Raw genomic sequence first — 22,001 nt, forward strand, 5'->3', positions numbered from 1 at the left:
AGCACGATGTTCAATTGATAAAGCTAAACAAGCTATATGGACATAAAACTGAAGTACAAGAAGGGTGAGGCAAAATCTCCCAATATGTGGACTCAAGAAGGTCACAGATGTTTATTAATGCCTTATTACCAGATGCAGCTTGAGAGGATTCTTTATTGTGAAAAGGCATAAAGTGCAAAGACCAGTGATAAATGGTAATTTAAAAAACTGGTACACCTACTCTCTTTCGGGAGCAGCAGGAAGGGTGATGTTACTGTCCTCTCTGGGATATATAGATTACAGTGCATCTTCGCTCAGATCTGTTAGTCTGTGTGGGGACACGATAAGCATAATGTTGGGTCAAGAATGCCTCAAGAATGCAAGGTTTCCTCACTTTCCGTTTAGTGTTAAACAGCAGTAGCGATTGTTTAAAATGGTAATCATACATGTTTGTAGTTCACAATATTTTTTACTTCGCTAGGGGTGCCCCCACGAAACGCCATAATAAGCTATTGATACACGTTAACGCAGCGTTTGCCCAAGGAGGAAAAAACCCTTGGGGAGAGGGATGTTATTAGCATTAATATTGTTTTGTAATAACATTAATATTATACTATAAGCAGGGATCTGTGAAAATTCCACGTTATGTAAAATGTGACTTCAAGTCCTCAACCCACCCCCCCCCCCCCCCTCCTCTGCCCCCCTGCCCCTCACAAACCCGAAGTCCTCAAACTCCGCCTCCTAACCCCAAGTCCTCACCCTCCCCATCCAAACGCTAAGGTGTCAATCCCCTCCCCACTCCAAGTTTTCAAACCCACTTCCTACCCATCATCATAACCTATCGAGCTCACAATCCCGAGATATGTGGAAAATATATGTGACCATAAATAGACCACGGCCCGTCATGGTTGCCTGTCCAAATTACAATCCCACACAATATGCAGAAAAGATGCGTCAATAAATGATCCATAACCTAGATCTTCCTCGAGCCTCGACTATGTGCACAAAATATATACATAATATATATACAAGTATATATATATATATATATATATATATATATATATATATATATATATATATATATATATATATATATATATATATATATATATATATATAATATATATTGTTACTGTCGCGGTTAAGATGTTATTTTGACCGAGCGGTGGTGTATGACCGCGACCTAACAGTTCCCCCGATTCTTCCCCAACTCACCCGATTCACCCCAAACTTTAGCCGTATCGCACCGCAGCTGCCCAATCTGGAAAACTCTAAAGCGACCGAATGCAAAGAGGAAAAGGAATAAGACGAGAAGACGGACAGAAGAGTAATGGGATTTATTATTTACACATATAATCAAGAAGGAGCAGTCACGATTATGTACAGGGACATGAGACGCAGGTGACACAGTGAATTCCTTATACAAGCTTAATTACCTACCCAGGACAGAACAAACAAAGACGACTCACACGGGGAATTGCAGAGTGGATTGGCTGGAAGGAAGTGTGTGGCTGGAGGGGGAGGACGGCACGGAGCTGGCTGGAGCTTGATCCCGCACGGGACGTCGGGCTGGACCTCGACGGCCGCTGATGCCCGATCCTGTCGTGTGCGCGGGATCACGGGTCGGATCACGGGTCGGATCACGGTCAGAGCCGACGCGCTGGTGGGGGGTCTGGCGTGACGGGTTCTCTCCTCTCTCTTTTGTTTGTCCAACCACTCTTTCTCCAACGCAACCACTGAACGCAACCACTGAACGCAACCACTGAACGCAACCACTGACCACCCCTGACGACCAACTCAGCTCTTGTCATGGACCTCTCTACGCGCTCTTGCTCTGACGACCCAGCTCTTTCCTTTGTACTCGTCTCTCCTCTGTAAAAGCTCATCTCCCTTGGACCTCCTCTCGTCTCAACGGCTTGGGCTCCCTTTCGTCTGCCGGTAAAAGCTCATCTGCCTTGGACCTCCTCTCGTCTCAACGGCTTGGGCTCCCTTTCGTCTGCCGGTAAAAGCTCCTCTCCGTCTGCCGGTAAAAGCTCATCTCTTTTGGACACGCCCTGCCTTGGGTTATATATGCCCCGCCCCTCAACCTTTGCGAACCTCCCCGATCGCTCTTCCTCCGCCCTCTCTAGCCAAACCCCTGGCTCATGGTTGGTCGAGTGGGGCTGGCTCACTCCTCCCCTCTATGACGAGGTGGAGACACGCCTTTCTTCTCCGACCCTGCCTCGTGGTCAATGGCGGTAATTGGAGCGGAGGTAGTTTCTAATCGACGAAAAGGGGGAATGGAGGTTTTGGGAATGGGAATGAAGGGAATCTATCTCTTTCACTTGGTGCAATGGAGTACTTCTATTAATGGGAGACACAGCCTTACCCTAAAACACAGAATAAGATATAACTATTGAACAGGGGTATTCTATGATTGGCTGTGGTGTGGATGCTTTATGGACTAATTATGGGATGCCCTTTGACCTTTACACAGCTCCGGAGGCAGGAGGCGCAGAATAAACAATAATAATAATTCACACAATCAAAAAAATATACAGTCCTCATATCCGCAACAATATATATATATATATATATATATATATATATATATATATATATATATATATATATATATATATATATATATATATATATATATATATATATATATATATATAGGTCAACGACTTCCGCTGAACTTGGGGACGGTGAGTGAGCTTTAGCGTGGCTCTTCCTTTTTATATGCATCTTCTACACATATCACACATCTTACACACATATCACTGAACATACTTGTCTGATATACATGCCTGTTGTTTCTGGAGACTAAGAAGAAGACCTTTGTTGGTCGAAAGCTTGTCGAAAATTAAAGATCGACCCTCCTGAAGCTACGTCCGCGTCTGATTTAATCTCCCGATTATTTATTTAATGCAAATGACACGCCCTGCTCGTACTGTGGAGTTTCTACTATTTCTCACAGTTAAATATATATATATATATATATATATATATATATATATATATATATATATATATATATATATATATATATATATATATATATATATAATCAACGACATAACAGCGTGACGAGCGCTGTCCCGATCTCCTGTGGACCGAAGTCCTAGACCAAAGCGTCACCTCCGTCCCGGAGGCCTCAGCCCGGCCACTCTGTCAACAGACAGAGATTTATTCTTTGGTCCCCATTGGCTAAACATCAAGCAGAGCCGCCAATCCAGATTTCGGGCTTATTAACCTGTTTTGGGGCCACAGGAAAGGCCTGCCTTTTTTGCTTGTGAAAAAGGTAAAAAGTCAAACATTTGAACAGCCTTGGACATGCACCTTGACCCCATGGCCAAGGCACAACGTCAACAAGGCTGTCCCAATAACATTACACATGCGCCTCAACCCCAAGGGGGAAGCACATGGTCATTCAAACGCATGCATCATGCCCCCGGAGGGCCACAATGCATGGTCATACAATTGGGACCACTCCTCTTAATAGGAGTAAGACCCCTTAATCCACCAGCAGAGCATTACTCCTGCCAGGTCCGATTTGCATGCAGGTCTACCGCCCCTCGTCAGGACGGCATACTGCAAAAAATCTAACCAATGAGGACCAAACTCGTCTATTAAGTTGATCAAGGCACCTCCTAGCTTTAATGGTGAGCACCAGCCACGGATTATGTCTCACACGGTAAAAACCGCATAACCTGCAAGGAACCAACAGCCTGTCTGCCACACAGACCATCGTTCCTGCCAGTGCAAACCAAAACCAGGGGGTGCGGTGCGATCGGCGGGGATAATAATCAACGACTATGTGCGGTGTATATATACAACGACTATGTGTGATAACTGATAATATATATATATATATATATATATATATATATATATATATATATATATATATATATATATATATATATATATATATATATATATATATATATACATATATATATATATATATACAAATATATATCTCAAATATATACATATATATATATATACATATATATATATATATACATATATATATATATATATATATATATATATATATACATATATATATATATATATATATATATATATATATATATATATATATATATATATATATATATATATATATATATATATATATATATATATATACATATATATATATATATATATACATATATATATATATATATATATATATATATATATATATATATATATATATATATATATATATATATATATATATATATATTGTTGCGGTTTTGTGAATAAAGAATGACCCCCCCTCGTAGGTAGTTGCATCACAACATGTAGCCTCGCTTTAGTTCAGTTATTTCTTAGTAAATGTAAGCGTAGTCTCCTTTCCTGTGTTAGTTTGCGTTGAGCAGGCCAGTGAGTTAGGTGTTCTTTGAGCTGAAATGCCACGTGCTAGGCAGGGAACAAGTCTGGCAAGGCCGAAGGGAGGATCTGCAGGGGAGAGGCCGGTAAGCGGCGAGCAGCCAATCGGAGCTCAAGGGGAGTGCCTCACAACGGCAGCGAGAGGAGGGGCTTGGAACATTCGGGTAAGACTCTGGGGCTGGGTCATAAAACCCTGCCCTGGGCCCCCTGCCTCAGACAGAGTCGGAGATCAGAGAGCGTTGTGAGTCAGTGAGAGAGAGTGCCCGAGTTCGTGGTTTGAGAGCGTTGTGAGCGCAGTGAGAAAGAGACATTGTGGCCACGAGTGAATTCTGTTGCTTGTTATAAGCCCTCTCTGTACACGAACTCTCCCTGTGTCCTGCGCTCTGCTGCTGCCTGTGAATAACGCGCTGCGTGAGGACGATCCATTCCGGAGCCACAGACGCACGATCTCCCTGCCTGCGCTCCCAGCACACGTGCCGCGAACATTCGAGGGCCACGCCCGGCGAACTGTCCGGGAGCGACCGGCGCCAAGGCGAGTTTGGAGCACGAACTGTCCTTCCTCCTTTTCCCTGCATGAGTGAGTGGGCCCTTGTCTGGGCGATAAGTTAAGACTGATTAAGCATCTGCTCTGTGTCCCTTCTCTTTATCCTGATCCTTGTATAGTTGTAAATAAACCCGTGTTCTTTCTTCGATTTGATCGTTCCCGTCATTTCACTATTGGCCTAGCATCGCACGAATAAAACCGCTCAATTGGGTTCAATAAAAGTAACGGCACAAGTCACGTGACACGCGAACCGCTCGGCGTATCCGATTAGCGTGGCTTGTGCGAGGTCCAGTCCCCGTTCTCGTGGCGGCGTGGGTACCGAAGGTACGTGCGGACTCGACCCGATACCCTTCCGCACGCTCACTACGGGAGTTGCGACTCGGCCTCGTGGACTCTAAGACCCGAGGGGGGAAAGGGGTTTAACCCTCCCTCTGTACGTCGATGGGCTTTGAGAGATCCGCAACAATATACAGTCACGTGAAAAAGTAAGTACACCCCATGTAAAGTTTTGACTTTTTCAACATATTTCAACATACAGCTATTTGATCTTCATTTCAACAATATTGATAGATAAAGGTGATATAATATAACAAATATCATGAAACATTTACATTTTGTAGTCCATTGTATAATTTAAATAAACATAAATGCAAATTTCGCATGTGGAAAAAGTAAGTACACCCCTATATTTATCACTACTTCAAATACCTAAAATTAGAATCAGGTGCACCAGCTCAGGTGCAAATGATTAGAACATCGTTTGAGAGGATCTTGGAGGAACCTGTATAATTTAGTCCTCAGACATTTAGTTTGGTTTGCTCTTTGTTGTTGAAGTGTGCGGCGTCACCATGCCTAGATCAAAAGAGCTCTCCGAGGCCTTCAGAAAGAAGGTTATAGATGCCTACGAGTCTGGGAAGGGATTTTAAAAGATCTCCAAACAATTTGAAATCAATCATTCAACTGTCCGGAAGATCATCTACAAGTGGAGAAGATTCCAAACAACTGCCAACTTGTTCAGGCCAGGCCGCCCCAGCAAGTTCAGCCCGAGAGCAGACCGCAAGATGCTGAAAGAAGTCTCTAAGAACCCCAGAATGTCATCACAGGACCTACAGGTAGCTCTTGCCACTGTTGATGTCAAAGTGCACAAGTCTACCATTAGAAAGAGGCTGCACAAATTTGATCTAAATGGGAGGTGTCAGGACAAAACCTTTGCTGTCCAGAAAGAACATCAGGGCAAGACTAAAGTTTGCCAATGAACACCCAGGCAAACACCAGCACTTCTGGAACAATGTGGTCTGGACAGATGAGTCAAAGGTAGAGCTATTTGGCCACAGTACCAGAAGACATGTTTGGTGAAAACCAAAGACAGCATTTGACCACAAGAACCTGATACCAACTGTAAAGCATGGTGGTGGAAATATTATGGTTTGGGGCAGCTTTGCTGCATCAGGGCCTGGGCAGCTCACCATCATAGAATCCACTATGAATTCTTCATTGTACCAGAGGGTGCTTGAGGATAATGTGAGGCCATCTGTCGGAAAGTTGAAGCTCAACCGAAGGTGGACCTTGCAACATGACAATGACCCTAAACATATCATTAAATCCACAAAGGAAAGGCTGAAAAGAAAGAAATGGAGGGTTCTGGAATGGCCAAGTCAAAGCCCGGATCTAAATCCCATCGAGATGTTGTGGGGGAATTTGAAATGAGGTGTGCATGCAAGAAACCCCTCAAACATCGCACATCTGAAAGAATTCTGCATGGAGGAGTGGGCAAAAATTTCTCCCAGTCGATGTCAGAGACTGGTAGACAGTTATAAGAAACGCCTACTTGAGGTTGTTTCTGCCAAAGGGGGCAATACCACCTATTAGAGCCAAGGGTGTACTTACTTTTTCCACATGCGAAATTTCCATTTATGTTTATTTACATTATACAATGGACTACAAAATGTAAATGTTTCATGATATTTGTTATATTATATCACCTTTATCTATCAATATTGTTGAAATGAAGATCAAATAGCTGTATGTTGAAATATGTTGAAGAAGTCAAAACTTTACATGGGGTGTACTTACTTTTTCACGTGACTGTATGTGTATGTATGTATATATATATATATATATATATATATATATATATATATATATATATATATATATATATATATATATATATATATATATATATATAGATATATATATATATATATATATATATATATATATATATATATATATACATATATCATATATACATACATACACACACACACACACACACACACACACACACACACACACACACACACACACACACACGGCCAAAAATATTGGCACCCTTGCACTTTTTCCAAACAACTCACAATTTTCTCGAAAAAATGAGTTGAAATTGACAAAAGTATTTGGTCACCACAATTCTTTATTTTACTGTTAATATTACAAAAACCTTTGTTTTTGATTCAAAATTTAATATATCCTTTTAAATCAGAAAATAAAAAGAAATGGCATTGACAAAATTGACATTCGACACTCGAGACTTAATATTTGGTAAACGTATATAATATATAATATATATATATATATATATATATATATATATATATATATATATATATATAAAAATAAAATTATATATATATATTTACACGTACTGTATATTCAAAAAATAAAAATGAAAAAACCAATAATCTTCTTCCTGATGCATATATGCACATATAGCTTTTGATTGTGAGGAAAATCGTTGCTTTTTGAGAAAAAAAATTTTTCTTCAATTGCTCAAAGGTGGAGAATGCCTACAAATTGGTGTTGTTTAAAAGTAGGAATCACATCATTGGCTGGTTATCAATAACCTTGGTTACCAAGTGAGCTATCAGTTGGTCACTTGATTACCTGATCAGTGTGTAAAGAGGAACTGGAACATTGTGCATAAGAGGGACGATTGCCTTGGATAAAAAAAAAAAATGTGAACTGTTTCAGCCGACTATTGAACCAGACTCCACAGCATAATGGTTAGAGTCCACTCTGAATCTAAGAGGTCGGTGGTTTAAAGTAGACCACGGCCGAGTTATACCAAATACTTTAAAATGGTACTTCCTGCTTCCTTGCTTGACAATCGGCAGTTCAAGGATAGAGCAGTGAAAAATCCCATTGATTGGAATCCATGGGGAGGAGGAAATTCCTCCTTGATTGCCCTGTTGATTGCGGAAAGAAAAGCGATGTCATAAAAGATGACGATGCTGGTGGCCAGAGTCCTCTGGGAAATGACGTCACTTCCCCCTTGCTCAGCGTCTGTTTATCTGCAAGTCAAGTCTGGTGGTGTCTCATGTGGATATGGCTAAATGCATGTGTGTGAGATTTATACCACAGCTCCTACACGAGCTTTAAAGGCTATAAAAAAACGTTTCAAACAAAAGAAGGATGCCAATGTCATTTCTATCTATATGGGCCATTTCTGCCTTCACGAGTGTTAAAAATGAAAATGGTGATAAAATACACCTCCATGGGTGAGTGGGCAGTGAGACTGTGCTTTCTGTAGAAAAAGGTCCCTGGCAAGTGCCAACGCATCTGCGAGGGAACTGAATATACAATCCAAATTTCAACCTCAACCAACCCTTGAACTTCCAAATCTTACCCACACCATCCAATTTTTCCCCTCCCACTGTCAATCCATCCCCACACAACCATACTCTCCCACCAATCAACATTATTCCTACCAACGTCAACCCACCTCCAAATCATCCAACTTTACCACTCCCACCATCAATCCACCCACACCCCAATCAACATTACCCTGACCCCAATCAACCAACCCCGACCCAACCTTACCACAGACACCATCTAACTTTACTACTCCCACCATTAACCCATCCGCACCCAACCTTACCCCCACACCAATTAACGTTACCCACCCACTGTTCAACGCATACCCCAAACCAAACAACATTCCCTTCCCCCTCCCACCATTAATCCACCCCACATGATCCAACATTACCCTCCCCCAATTACATCACCTCTCAATCTTGCTCTCAACATTCAGCACACATATTTCAAAAGAACCCTCAGCCACATACCCTCAATCTTCACTAACCAAGTACAAATACAATATTAACTGAGGGAATTTGACCCAAATGCCCAACTTTACACCCACCACTCTAAGCCAAATTTAACTGAGAGAGCTGGACTCTGACTCTTAACCTTGACAATCCCACAACCATATTGACCCCTCACCATTCCTTACCACCAACCCCACACCTTCTTACCCCATACTAACTATCAAATGCTAACACAGAATGTTTTAACTACCTCACCTCCATAAATCATAAAAAGAAACTGGCATTGGCATGAGGGGTTGGTTGTCATGGCGTTGGCATGAGCGAGATTCACTGACACACAGATAGAGAGGGAAAGAGAGAGAATGAATAACCCCACACCCAACTCCCTTCCCTCACCTCAATTCAACTTCCAACATGACATTATTGTAAGAGAAGGCAAAGTAACACAATAACAAACACAGAAAAGCAAAATAAACGAGAACGGCACACGGTAGAATGCATATCTCTGCCAGGCTGAATTGTTTACATTTTGTGTACCACTGGTAAGCCGAATCGGCATCCGGACCAATAATTTTATTGTCCTTGCTACACACCAAAATCTAATCGGCTTGTTATTGTCACCGACCCGACTCATCCGCCGAGTTTTGTCCGAATCCGTGCATTCCCTCTCTCCTGACAAGGTGGAGAAGTTACTGTCAAACCTCAACTCTCATTCTGCAACTGGACCAGACGGCATCAGCCCACAGGTCCTAAAATCCTGCTCTGCCGTTCTTTCACACCCTCTCTCTGTTCTTTTCACCCTCTCTTTTGCTCAAAGTCATCTGCCATCAGCTTGAAAATCAGCCAACATCACCGCTTTACACAAAAAATGTGCAAAACAGGTCCTTGCAACTACAGACCAATCAGCCTGCTCCCAATTATCAGCAAAGTCATGGAATCCATCATTGCTTCGGATATCAAATCCTTCCTCTTCTCCAATGGCTTGATCTCCAATCATCAATATGGATTCAGACCAGGTCATTCGACTCTGGACATGCTGCTTCTGTTGTCTCAACAATGGATGGAGGTCCTCAATGTCAAACAGGAAATCAGAGCTGTCTCCCTTGACATATCACGTGCCTTCGATACGGTCTGGCACACAGCTCTGCTCACCAAACTCTCCTCCTATGGTATCCATGGAAATCTCCACGCATGGCTTGCTTCCTCTATGGTCGGAGTCATCGTGTAGCCCTGAATGGATTTCTCTCATCTACCCTTCCTGTTCAGGCTGGAGTTCCCCAAGGCAGTGTTCTGGGCCCTGTGCTTTTTCTGGTCTTCATCAATGATCTCTCCGACTCCCTGGAAAATCCTATCTCTTTGCTGATGACTCCACTCTCTGCTGCTCCATTCCTCATCCCTCAGATCAGTAGGCTGAAGCCTCCTCACTCTCTGCAGACCTGGACAAAATCACAGACTGGTCAAAAACAAGTGGAACATGTCTTTCAATCCTGACAAATCTCACACTCTTACTATGTCTCTCTGAAAAGACCGACTGGACAACCCTCCCATCTACTTTCTGAACAATCCTATCCAAGAAGTTCTGTCGCTCAAGCTTTTGGGTCTCCCTATCTGCCATGATCTTTCCTGGGAAAACCACATTTCCAAGCTGGCCTCCAAAGCCAGTCGCCGACTGGGCATCCTCCGTCGTGTGAAGTCCTTCCTTGGCACAGCTGAGCTCCTCACCACATACAAGGCTTTCATCCACAGCTCAATGGAATACTGCTCTCCCCTCTGCGCTGGTGCTCTTGCCTCACAACGAGCTTGGCTTCATGCTGTTGAAACGAAAGCTTTCAGAATCATTGGAATCCCGTGATGTCCCTGTTCTCTACTGTTGTACTTGTGTGCTTCCCTCTCTCTCCCCATCTTGTCTCCCGCTCCCTTTATTGTATGTTTTATGTGTCGGTTTTTTGTGTGATTAATGTTAGCTCTTTCATGAGCCTCGACCTTGTATACAAAAAAAAAAGGCCATACTCAAAAACTGTAAAACAGGAAGAACCAAAGTGTCCACAGCTTGGATAGAGTACCAAAAACGCTTTTGATAGTGTTCAATATTCATTGATGCGAAAATGCATGCAATTGTAAAAGATCAACCCCAAAATAACCACACTGAGAAAGCAATGGAGTTTTGAAATATCACAATGATATTACAGAACTCCAAAGGAAAGATCAAAATACCAGGGATTCGTTGGACATGGATGCACCCACCCTATTATGCAAATGATGCACATGGATGCAGAAATTTATCAAAATACCATACGACATGGATGCACGCTAACATCCAATGAGAGAGCACCCGAGGAGAATAGAAAGGTGACATATCTATTGCACATTCATGATTTAAAGCTATTCGCACCAACTGACGATAAATTGGCATAAAAAACTGAAATTAGTGAAATGATACTCTGCCGATACTCCACCGACAAATATAATTTGGTCGAGATAAATGTGCCAATTGCTCATTCGTATAAAGTAGCCCAATAAAAACGGCCAACATAAAAATCGACCTAAATTCAACAATACAGGAACTAGAGAACGAAGCATCATGCAACTACTTTGGAGGAGAATAAGGCACCAAATCCATCACAAACAAATACGCTAAAAATACGCTTTAAAAAATACGCTGTTCTCTGCTGTTGTACTTGTGTGCTTCCCTCTCTCCCCCCATCTCGTCTCCCGCTGCCTTCATTGTATGTTTTGTGGGTCCGTTTTTTTTTTTTTTGTGATTAAAGTTAGCTCTTACACGAGCCTCGATCTTGTATACAAAAAAAAAAAAATTCTTGAGACATCCTGCTTTATATTGTTTTGGTCCTATCACTCAATGGTGAATTTTCCCCGCAAAGCGGGGGTTGGCCTTTTTCGGGAACCGTGGTTGTTGTTGTTTTTCGGTCCCCTATTTGAAGCAATGTTTTACGGCCGGATGCCCTTCCTGACGCCAACCCTTTTTGCCGCCTTTAACGACAAACAGGGAATTACCAGTGAACTGGTACTCAATTAGCCGACCTCGGAAGGATGACAGGCTGAGTCAACCCCCCTGGCGTTAATTCAGCGATCGACCGGGATTCGAACCCAGGATCCTTGGATCCTAAGCCGGCACCCTAGCCGCTAGCCCAACACCAGGGATTCACCATTGAGTAAAACCATCTAAACGGTGGTTTTACTCAATGGTGAATCCCTGGTGTTGGGCTAGCGGCTAGGGTGCCGGCTTAGGATCCAAGGATCCTGGGTTCGAATCCCGGTCGATCGCTGAATTAACGCCAGGGGGGTTGACTCAGCCTGTCATCCTTCCGAGGTCGGCTAATTGAGTACCAGTTCACTGGTAATTCCCTGTTTGTCGTTAAAGGCGGCAAAAAGGGTTGGCGTCAGGAAGGGCATCCGGCCGTAAAACATTGCTTCAAATAGGGGACCGAAAAACAACAACAACCACGGTTCCCGAAAAAGGCCAACCCCCGCTTTGCGGGGAAAAATGGCCTCTAAAGGTGGGTTTTTTTTTTGTTACTCAATGGTGAATAATCGCTTTAAAATTTTAAATAATTCTCGTATCCAACTCCATATTCAGATCACCAAAATCGAATCGATTAGTCCTTGTCACACATCCAACCTGTCCACGAAGCTTCGTCCGAATCTGTCCACAACTTTTCGAGATATCCTGCTCACAGGCAGACAAACATACAGCCGTGAAAACATAACCTCCATCAACCTTCGGTGGCAGAGATAATAACAACCGGCAGAATATTCAAACCTTAAAACAAGTGTATTTGTTCCTTGACTGCATTAAACCATCTTACCTACTTTGAAACGCCAGACAATAAAGGAAGCTTTATTTAGGTTTACATGTCGCACCTTAACTATGCTTTTGTCATAGTAAAAGAGTGCCAGCGCAAATTGTCCTTCCCAATAAACAACTATTACTCTGATTATTATCAGACTATATTTAGTTTATTTATTTAGCTTATTATCTATATTTAAATAATATATTATATATTAGATATAATATATTAGATATATATCTATAATCTATATTATCTATATTACTATGTTTAGTTAATTTTCTTTATTTAGACTATATTATTATCAGACTCGTCTTCACTCTGTTGAAACCAAAGCGTTCAGAATCATTGGAATCTCCAGCGATGAAGCTACCTCCGAGGGCCATTCACGTACCCACCGCAGGCAGGTTGGTGGTCTTTCTGTCTTCTACCGACTCCTCTCCGGCCTTGCTCCCACAGCTCTCTCTGGGCTCTGTCCCCCAAATATTCCTGCAGGTCGCACAAGATCTGCCTGCAACCCTCTTATGGTTAAACTGCCAAAATCAAGACTCTCTGCTCACCTTCACTCCTTCATTCCTCTTTTCTCCCGCCTCTGGAACAAACTCCCTCACTCTCTTCAATCCCACTCCTCCCTCCAGGTCTTTAAAACAGCTGTTCACCACCATCTCTTATCTTCCACCATCCAAAACCTTGATCTTTTCTACCCCTGCTAATTTAACCCCAAATCCACTTTTTTGAAATACCAACTTCTTTCCTGGAAGTTCTTGGTGTCCTTGTGTTTTATACTTCTCCCACCCCCCACACACCTTCCCACGCCACCTCCGCTCAAGCCCTCTCCCTCCCACACATTCCCGATGTCCCTGCTCTCAAATGTTGTGTTTATGTGCTTCCCCTTCTCTCCCCATCTTGTCTACTGCTCCCCTTTTTATATACTATGTTTGTTTGTCTGTCTGATTTGTTTGTGTGATAAATGTTAGGTTTCACGAGCCTCGATTCTGCATACAAAAAAAAAAAAAAAAAAAAAAAACTAGAAAACATCTCGAAATACAAAGCCCATCTACTTTGTACTCAAACTAAACTTGACAAAAACGACAGTTAAAAAAATTGTAAATTTTATTAACTTGTGTTCTTCATGTTCTCATAAAATGTTATGGACTGGACAGACACTCGGTGTTGTAAATATTTTCAAGTGTGTGTTCGTTTGCGTGTATGTTATTGTTTCACGGCCAAACCTTGGCACCTAGAGACCCCAAATTTTGGGTGTAGGTATTTCAGAATCTGGCAACAACTACCCCCAGCCTCCCTCCCCAACCCCATCCCCACTGCTGCTTCCGTGAGGGTGGGAAGCCCCTTTGTGATTTCAACCTGTACGGTTGGGCCAATCCACACAAAATTTTGCATATGTACCCAGGGTCACGTCGTGGGTACAAAAAAAATCTCCCCCAGCAAGGCAATTCTCCATATGTCTGTGTGTACATCCAAAAAAACATAGAAAAAAACTCGTTGCGCCAATCTCCATCAAATGTTGCACAGGTGCTGGGGATACAGAAGGTCCGGTCATGGGCACCCCTCCTCCACAAGCCTATTCTCTGGATGAATGGGTGTTTGTATTTCTGAAAATCAAGAAACTGACATCAAACAATTAAATGTGGCCATTTCGCTCCCGCACATGTTGCGCATTGAAAACGTTGAAATCTTGTAAATATTTTTAAGTGTTTGTTTGTTTATTTGTTCATTTGCATGTTACTCTTTCATGGCTGAACTATAGCACTGAGAGGCCCCAACGTTTCGTACTTGAGAATCTAGGCAAGGTTTTAAGCGATCACATGTTGGCCTTGACATCCATTTTGAGGCCACCAATGGCCGATATAAAGTGTATATTGGGATGTGGGGTCAGGCAGTGGTGCCGCCCGCCCGCAGGAATAAGGTAACCCGCAGGAATAAGGTAACCACCATGAGGCCAATAACTCCATAGCTTTTCAACGTCCAACACCTTCCGAAACCACCACCGGGAAAAGCTCACCCAGCGGGCAGCGCTGGGTTACACTTCTCCCCATCCCCCAGGCAGCCCCTCTAGTGTTAAATAAAGAAACACGGAAGCCATTACATAATGTGGTGGTGGTGGTGGTGGTAGTGGTAGTAGTAGTAGTAGTAGTAGTAGTAGTAGTAGTAGTAGTCGTAGTAGTAGTAGAAAATGGTTTATTCAACCGATCATAAACATTGAAACATAGAGAAAAAAATTCATGGCAGCAAAATAGTACACTGTAATATAATTAAATGGCATACTAATTCACATGCTTAAGAAGGGACATTATATATAACAAAGGACAGATCAGTTCACAAATGGATTTGATCACTGCAAGTCAAAAAGGCTAATTCCAAAATGGTAACTATTCATATTTTACATGCGACATTAAAATTTAAAAAAAGAAAGTGCACTTGAACGGCCCCTCATCTGCACATTCCAAGGAATGACAAGGAACGCAAACAAATTTCATTATAAAATAACACGACCATAAGGCAGGATAAACGAAAGGAGGATATATACAGTAAAAAGCATGGGAAGGATTAGAGGCATAGGTGCATCAAAATCAGCAGAATGTATTTAAAAAGATATACATGTAAAATATACACCAAGACTTTGCCTTTTGATATTTCGACCCGTCTTTTAATTATTTTCTCCATATTCGCATAAGAAAGGTTTGTTGAAAATTTGATGCCAAAAGCTCAAATGGAAAAAAAGTTGAGGCCTGGACAGACGGACAGACAGAGACTGAAGCAATTGCAAAAACCCGTCTCCCGCTGTGTGGAGCAACGGGCTAATAACCATGTCAAATAAACAACAACATAATAGTTTATTTGCAAGAAGGGTTCTTCCTTGTAACTATTGTACCATATAATGCAAACAGCACACAAGAGCGGTCATTTTTATGGAGTCCAATGTGCAAGCCATCTCATTTAAAATTACAGAGGTATACAACTTGAAAATAAAGAATACATCGCACAGCCATGCACACAGCTCACCTTCTTCACTTTGACTCCCTCCTTCGGTGTCTGCTTCGTAACCAGGTTGTAGCCAATCATCTTCTTTGTAACGTCTTCAATCACCTGCACACTGCAAAGTCATTTTCTAAGATGTGTAACTCCTCGGCATTCACCACTCATATCCATTATCAGCATGGCAACTACAGTCACATGAAAAAGTAAGTACACCCCATGTAAAGTTTTGACTTTTTCAACATATTTCAACATACAGTTATTTGATCTTCATTTCAACAATATTGATAGATAAAGATGATATAATATAACAAATATCATGAAACATTTACATTTTGTAGTCCATTGTATAATTTAAATAAACATAAATGCAAATTTCGCATGTGGAAAAAGGAAGTACACCCCTACATTTATCACTACTTCAAATACCTAAAATTAGAATCAGGTGCACCAGCTCAGGTGCAAATGATTAGAACATCGTTAGAGAGGACCTTGGAGGAACCTGTCTTATTTAAACCTCAGACATTTCGTTTGGTTTGCTCTTTGTTGTTGAAGTGTGTGGCATCACCATGCCTAGATCAGAAGAGCTCTCTGAGGCCTTCAGAAAGAAGGTTATAGATGCCTACAAGTCTGGGAAGGGATTTTAAAAGATCTCCAAACAATTTGAAATCAATCATTCGACTGTCCGGAAGATCATCTACAAGTGGAGAAGATTCCAAACAACTGCCAACTTGTTCAGGCCAGGCCGCCCCAGCAAGTTCAGCCCGAGAGCAGACCGCAAGATGCTGAAAGAAGTCTCTAAGAACCCCAAAATGTCATCACGGGACCTACAGGTAGCTCTTGCCACTGTTGATGTCAAAGTGCACGAGTCTACCATTAGAAAGAGGCTGCACAAATTTGATCTACATGGGAGGTGTGCCAGGAGGAAACCTTTTCTAACCAGAAAGAACATCAGGGCAAGACTAAAGTTTGCCAATGAACACCGAGGCAAAGACCAGCACTTCTGGAACAATGTGCTCTGGACAGATGAGTCAAAGGTGGAGCTATTTGGCCACAGTACCAGAAGACATGTTTGGCGAAAACCAAAGACAGCATTTGACCAGAAGAACCTGATACCAACTGTAAAGCATGGTGGTGGAAATATTATGGTTTGGGGCAGCTTTCCTGCATCAGTGCCTGGGCAGCTCACCATCATAGAATCCACTATGAATTCTTCATTGCACCAGAGGGTGCTTGAGGATAATGTGAGGCCATCTGTCGGAGAGTTGAAGCTCAACTGAGGGTGGACCTTGCAACATGACAATGACCCTAAACATACCAGTAAATCCACCAAGGAATGGCTGAAAAGAAAGAAATGGAGGGTTCTGGAATGGCCAAGTCAAAGCCCAGATCTAAATCCCATCGAGATGTTGTGGGGGGATTTGAAACGAGCTGTGCATACAAGAAACCCCTCAAACATCGCACAGCTGAAAGAATTCTGCATGGTGGAGTGGGAAAAAATTTCTCCCAGTCGATGTCAGAGACTGGTAGACAGTTATAAGAAACGCCTACTTGAGGTTGTTTCTGCCAAAGGGGGCAATACCACCTATTAGAGCCAAGGGTGTACTTACTTTTTCCACATGCGAAATTTGCATTTATGTTTATTTAAATTATACAATGGACTACAAAATGTAACTGTTTCATGATATTTGTTATATTATATCACCTTTATCTGTCAATATTTTTGAAATGAAGATCAAATAGCTGTATGTTGAAATATGTTGAAAAAGTCAAAACTTTACATGGGGTGTACTTACTTTTTCACGTGACTGTACATGTCAGTCCAAAGGATTTGAGGAACTCGATGTCCCATATAGCTATCCATGTAGAACGCAAAATAAAACAAGAAAGCATCCCAAAATGCAAAGCCGGGCGTACGTACTGCAACTAAACTTGATGAAAACAACAGCTTGGAAAAAATGTAAATGTTATTCATTAATATGCTCCGTATTCTCATCGAGTTTTGTTCAAGATTTGATGATAAAATCTCAAATGATAAATTGGAAAGCATCTCAAAATGCAACAGGACAAAATAAAGAAACGCAGAAGTGATAACAAAACCCGGCCGTTTCGGCTGTGCAGTGCTGCGAACGGGCTAATTAAGGGCTTTTTGGACTATGACTTTGCCCTTTAACATTTTGACCCAATTATTAATTAATATTGTTGCGGATCTCCGACATCGGCTCTCCCCTTATTAAGAGGGGGTTAATCCCCTTGTCTCTTATCTGGCCGACACGACCCTGGCGGTTATAACGTTCCTTCTGGTCGCTGGTAAATAGGGTTGTTGGTCGAGTTGTAGTCCTATTACCTAAGTACTACCACCGACCGTGAAGCCAGGGAATAACTCCCGCTCGAATCACGGATATCAGGTGGAAACGCCGAGTGGATAGTGATCCGCGATCCGAGCTGTTAACAATGGCTAACCCGATTATAGCGGTTCCGAATCGTGCCGCGTTTACCCAATGGAGAAAAGACTAGGACGATCGGAATAAGAGGAAACCGGGAAAATAGGAAGAACAGATTGGTTTATTAATTATGTACAAATAAGAAGAGGAAAAGAAAGAATGTACAAGAAAGAAAGAGGAAGGAAAAGTACACAGGGCAGTCTTAAACAGTCTTACTCTATTCCCTGGACACGGGCCCGATCGCTCTCAGATTCGGTCTCAGACTCCAGACTCACACGGGGATGCAGATGGTAGGGTGGAAGGTCCGGCGATGGTGTCCAGGCTCCAGTCCGGCTCCGGTCAGGCTCCGGTCCAACAGATGAAACCCGGCAGGCAGCTCTCCATGTAGTGTAACGCGAGCGGACAATTATAATGACGGGGGAAGGTAAACTTGGGCTATCGGCGTACGTAATTCGTGTACCGGCGCTTTTGTACTGGCGCTACCGGTCTTACTCGCCCCAAGCGCCCCTCCCCAATGTCCTGCACGCTGCAGTTCTTGGCAATGCGTGCCGCGTGCTCGCCCTTAGTGCAGCGGGTTGCCACAGCGCACCCTTTGTAATACCATTGCTTGGCTTCAGTCTTCGGTAATGAGCGCTGCTCCGTAAGTTCTTATCACAAGCCAACCTCCCAACAAGTCCTTCCAACCACGATAAGTCTTCTGCGCACAGTCCTGTTCAACGAGCGCCGCTGCATAAGTCCTTCCAAGTCCTCCAAATCGCAGCAGTCCTGTTCAACGAGCGCCGCTGCATAAGTCCTCTTCAAGGGCTTTGTGTTCGCGCTTTTATAGCCCAAGCCAGCGAACGCTCTCGAAGCCCCAAAGCCACGCCTGTCAGGCGATCCCACTCCAGCCCTGGTTCGCTGGTTATGGCTTACTGGCCCCGCCTTGATGGCTGGTTGACGTGGCCGCACCTTCATCCTGGTGCTCCGCCCCCTTTTCGGGCCTTACCTCATGGTTTTCTGGGCTGGTTTGGGTGGAAGCCCAGCTAGGTGGCGAACGCTGCTGGCAACCTAAAGGACGAGGGCGAGTACAGACTGGCTAGCGCTTAATGGCGTCGCTTGGAAGGGAGGCTGCCAAAATGAACGGAAGGGCATCCTCTTATTTGATTGACGCAACGCAGATGCAACTATTGGAAAATGGCCTTATCTAAACACAGACTATGAAATAACTGACGTCCTATGGTGACCTACGTGTTGCTTGTGGCCTATCTATGGGGTGCAACCTTTAACCTTTAATGATGTTATCTGTGTGGGTTCTCAAAACCGCAACAATATTCTCCATATTCTCATAATAAAGGTTTGTTTAAATTTTATGACAAAACCTCAAATGGTAAACTAGATATTTGCGATGACAAAGCGATCGCCAAAGGGTAAGCCTCCTTATTATCCAACGATGGTCACTTTTCTTTTGGACCGCCAGACGACCTTGACCATCAACATTTAGGGATAGTGTGCAAATTAAGAGAGGGTGTCCCCATCTACAATCCACCCATAAAACTCAGCATCAAGAAAATCAAGGGAAAATTATTTCTTTAAAAAAAAAAAAGTTCAGTGCAGGTACACCATTATGATGCAAGGACATCTTATGGGGCTGAGCGGTCTGAGATTCCGCATTGGCAAAATTGAGGGATGACAAAAAAAAAGAAATTCAGACCGCCATTTGACCTTTACCTTTAACTCGGAGGGCTATGATGTAAAGTAGGTGTAAATGTGCCTTGCTATATATAGGCTATCTGGAGAGGACAATTTCTTTCCGATCAAACAAACCTTAGTCAAGTTATGATGAACAATGTTAAATCTTACTATAATTCACCAAATGTCCGTCCGTCTGACCGTCCGTCTGTCTGTCCATCCGTTCGAAGGTACCGCAAAATCGGCTGAACCGATCGCAACGATATTTTGGGTGGGTAATCCTGGGATCTCCAGGAGTAAAATAGGCTATTTAGTTTTTCCAATTTCAGCTTTGGTCTCCAGCATTTTCAGGTTTGGACCCCCACCTGACGTTATTGTCCTGGGTACCGCAAAAACGGCTGCACCGATCGCAACGATACACCTCCATGCCCGTGGGATTCCCACGGGTGACCCCACTAGTACATCTAAAGGCTGGTTATCCTGCCAGCCAATAATGTACAATTATGATTTTTGATTGGTCTCTCTGATTTACGCCATCTTAGCCAGTCAGACACATGGATAGGAAAAGCATTGCACTCTATCAGGCAATCATATATACCATGATATCGAGAACAGATACCCAATAAGCTTTTGCATAAGTTATTCAAGCGTTCGAGTCAAACACCAGGTTATCGATAACATTCCACCCTCTCATCCAGTCCAGCACCAGGTGTACTAGCTGGCAACACTCGCCATCCCCTCCTTCCCGAAGGGCATATCAAAATATGCAGAAAACGTTTGGCTGCGTCTAATTAGCCACTGCAATTACAAATTAAGCAAAATAATTGCATAGTTTGTTTTGGTTAAACGTCACAATAGATTCGTCTTTTTTTACCTGGAGTGTGCCATGTATAATTACCTGAAATTTTTTCAATGAACAACAGCAATTAAGCAAATATACAGGAGATTGTTTGAGTAAATACTTGGAGGTAATGATGTTTGCAGCATATCAAAACACTGTTACAAATGACCGTACAAATTCACTTTGTTTTTTTGGGGCATAATACCAACGAATGTTTTAATGACATGGTATTTATTAACGGCTTAGTTTCATTCATGCAGAAATCCCTTTCCTGTTGAGACTCTTCTTCGTCCTGCAGTCCATTAACTCCTGGGTTAAACAGACTTTGCAAAAGCAAATTTGCTTTCCTTGCAAGACAAATATTGTCATTGTAACAGGTCTCCAATTTACCTAAATGGTTCCCAATTTGTACTTGAAGATTGGGAAGAAAAAGAGTCGATACAGCAGGTATTTTTATTTTTCGTTATTCATAAGGATAATAACGACAACAGAAATAACAGCAACCTTAACAACTCCAGCAACCCTCTCATGTTATTTGTGGAAACGCTCTCGGGACTAATTTTTGATCATTTATTCTCATCATATTCCTTTTGACTATTTTGCATGCAAAGATTCTCTGATCTGATGTACCATAGATACTCTGTTGCAGAAGGTCGGTGCTGCCGAAGCAGTTTCTTAGCAAGGGGTATACTGGATGGTTTGCTATTGCCTTCCCAACATTAGTCAGGGGAGTAAGTTAGACGCTGTTCAGGGTGCTGGCGATAGCTCACCGACTCTTTGTGAAGGACACCATGCCCATGGTATTAAACGTCCATCCTAGGGACATCCTAGGCACACACGTTGCTGAATCACCCTGCCTGTGAAGCACCGGAATGACAGTTTATAGCTGGCCCGAGATTTGAACGGAGGCCAGACAGCTAAGAAGCAAGTGTGCATACCTCTAGGCCTGGGGTTCTTAACCTGGGGTATCCATACCCCTTGGGGGTATGGGGACCAAAATCTGGGGGTATGGGACTCGTAATAAATAATAATAATAAATTGTAATAAATTCAATGAAATACCAACTTTAAATATATAATAAATGGTAATAGTCGTGCAGACAGTCAACTTTATTCGTGGACGGGTATTAAATCATCGACTATTTCAAAAATTCTGTGATGAGATTTGGGCGGAACATTGTGTTTTACTGCACCACACAGAGGTACGTTGGCTATCTTGTGGTCGTGTTTTCGCACGTGTAGTGGAACTTCGGGAAGAAATTCTCGAATTCCTCAGGCA

General features: G+C 42.5%; 1 protein-coding gene across 1 annotated transcript in view; it reads right to left on the reverse strand.

The window, feature by feature from the left end:
• The window catches only part of SUCLG2 (succinate-CoA ligase GDP-forming subunit beta), a 309,494-nt gene that overhangs the window by 218,519 nt on the left and 68,974 nt on the right, over positions 1-22,001 (reverse strand). Inside the window, exon 4 of the mRNA XM_068112925.2 lies at positions 15,798-15,888. Within this exon, the coding sequence (XP_067969026.2) occupies positions 15,798-15,888 (91 nt within the window). The remainder of the gene's footprint in view (positions 1-15,797; positions 15,889-22,001) is intronic.

This window comes from Myxine glutinosa, chromosome 4 (genome assembly GCF_964187855.1).
Source record: "Myxine glutinosa chromosome 4, kmMyxGlut1.1, whole genome shotgun sequence".
In the NCBI taxonomy this organism is placed as follows: Eukaryota; Metazoa; Chordata; class Myxini; order Myxiniformes; family Myxinidae; genus Myxine; species Myxine glutinosa.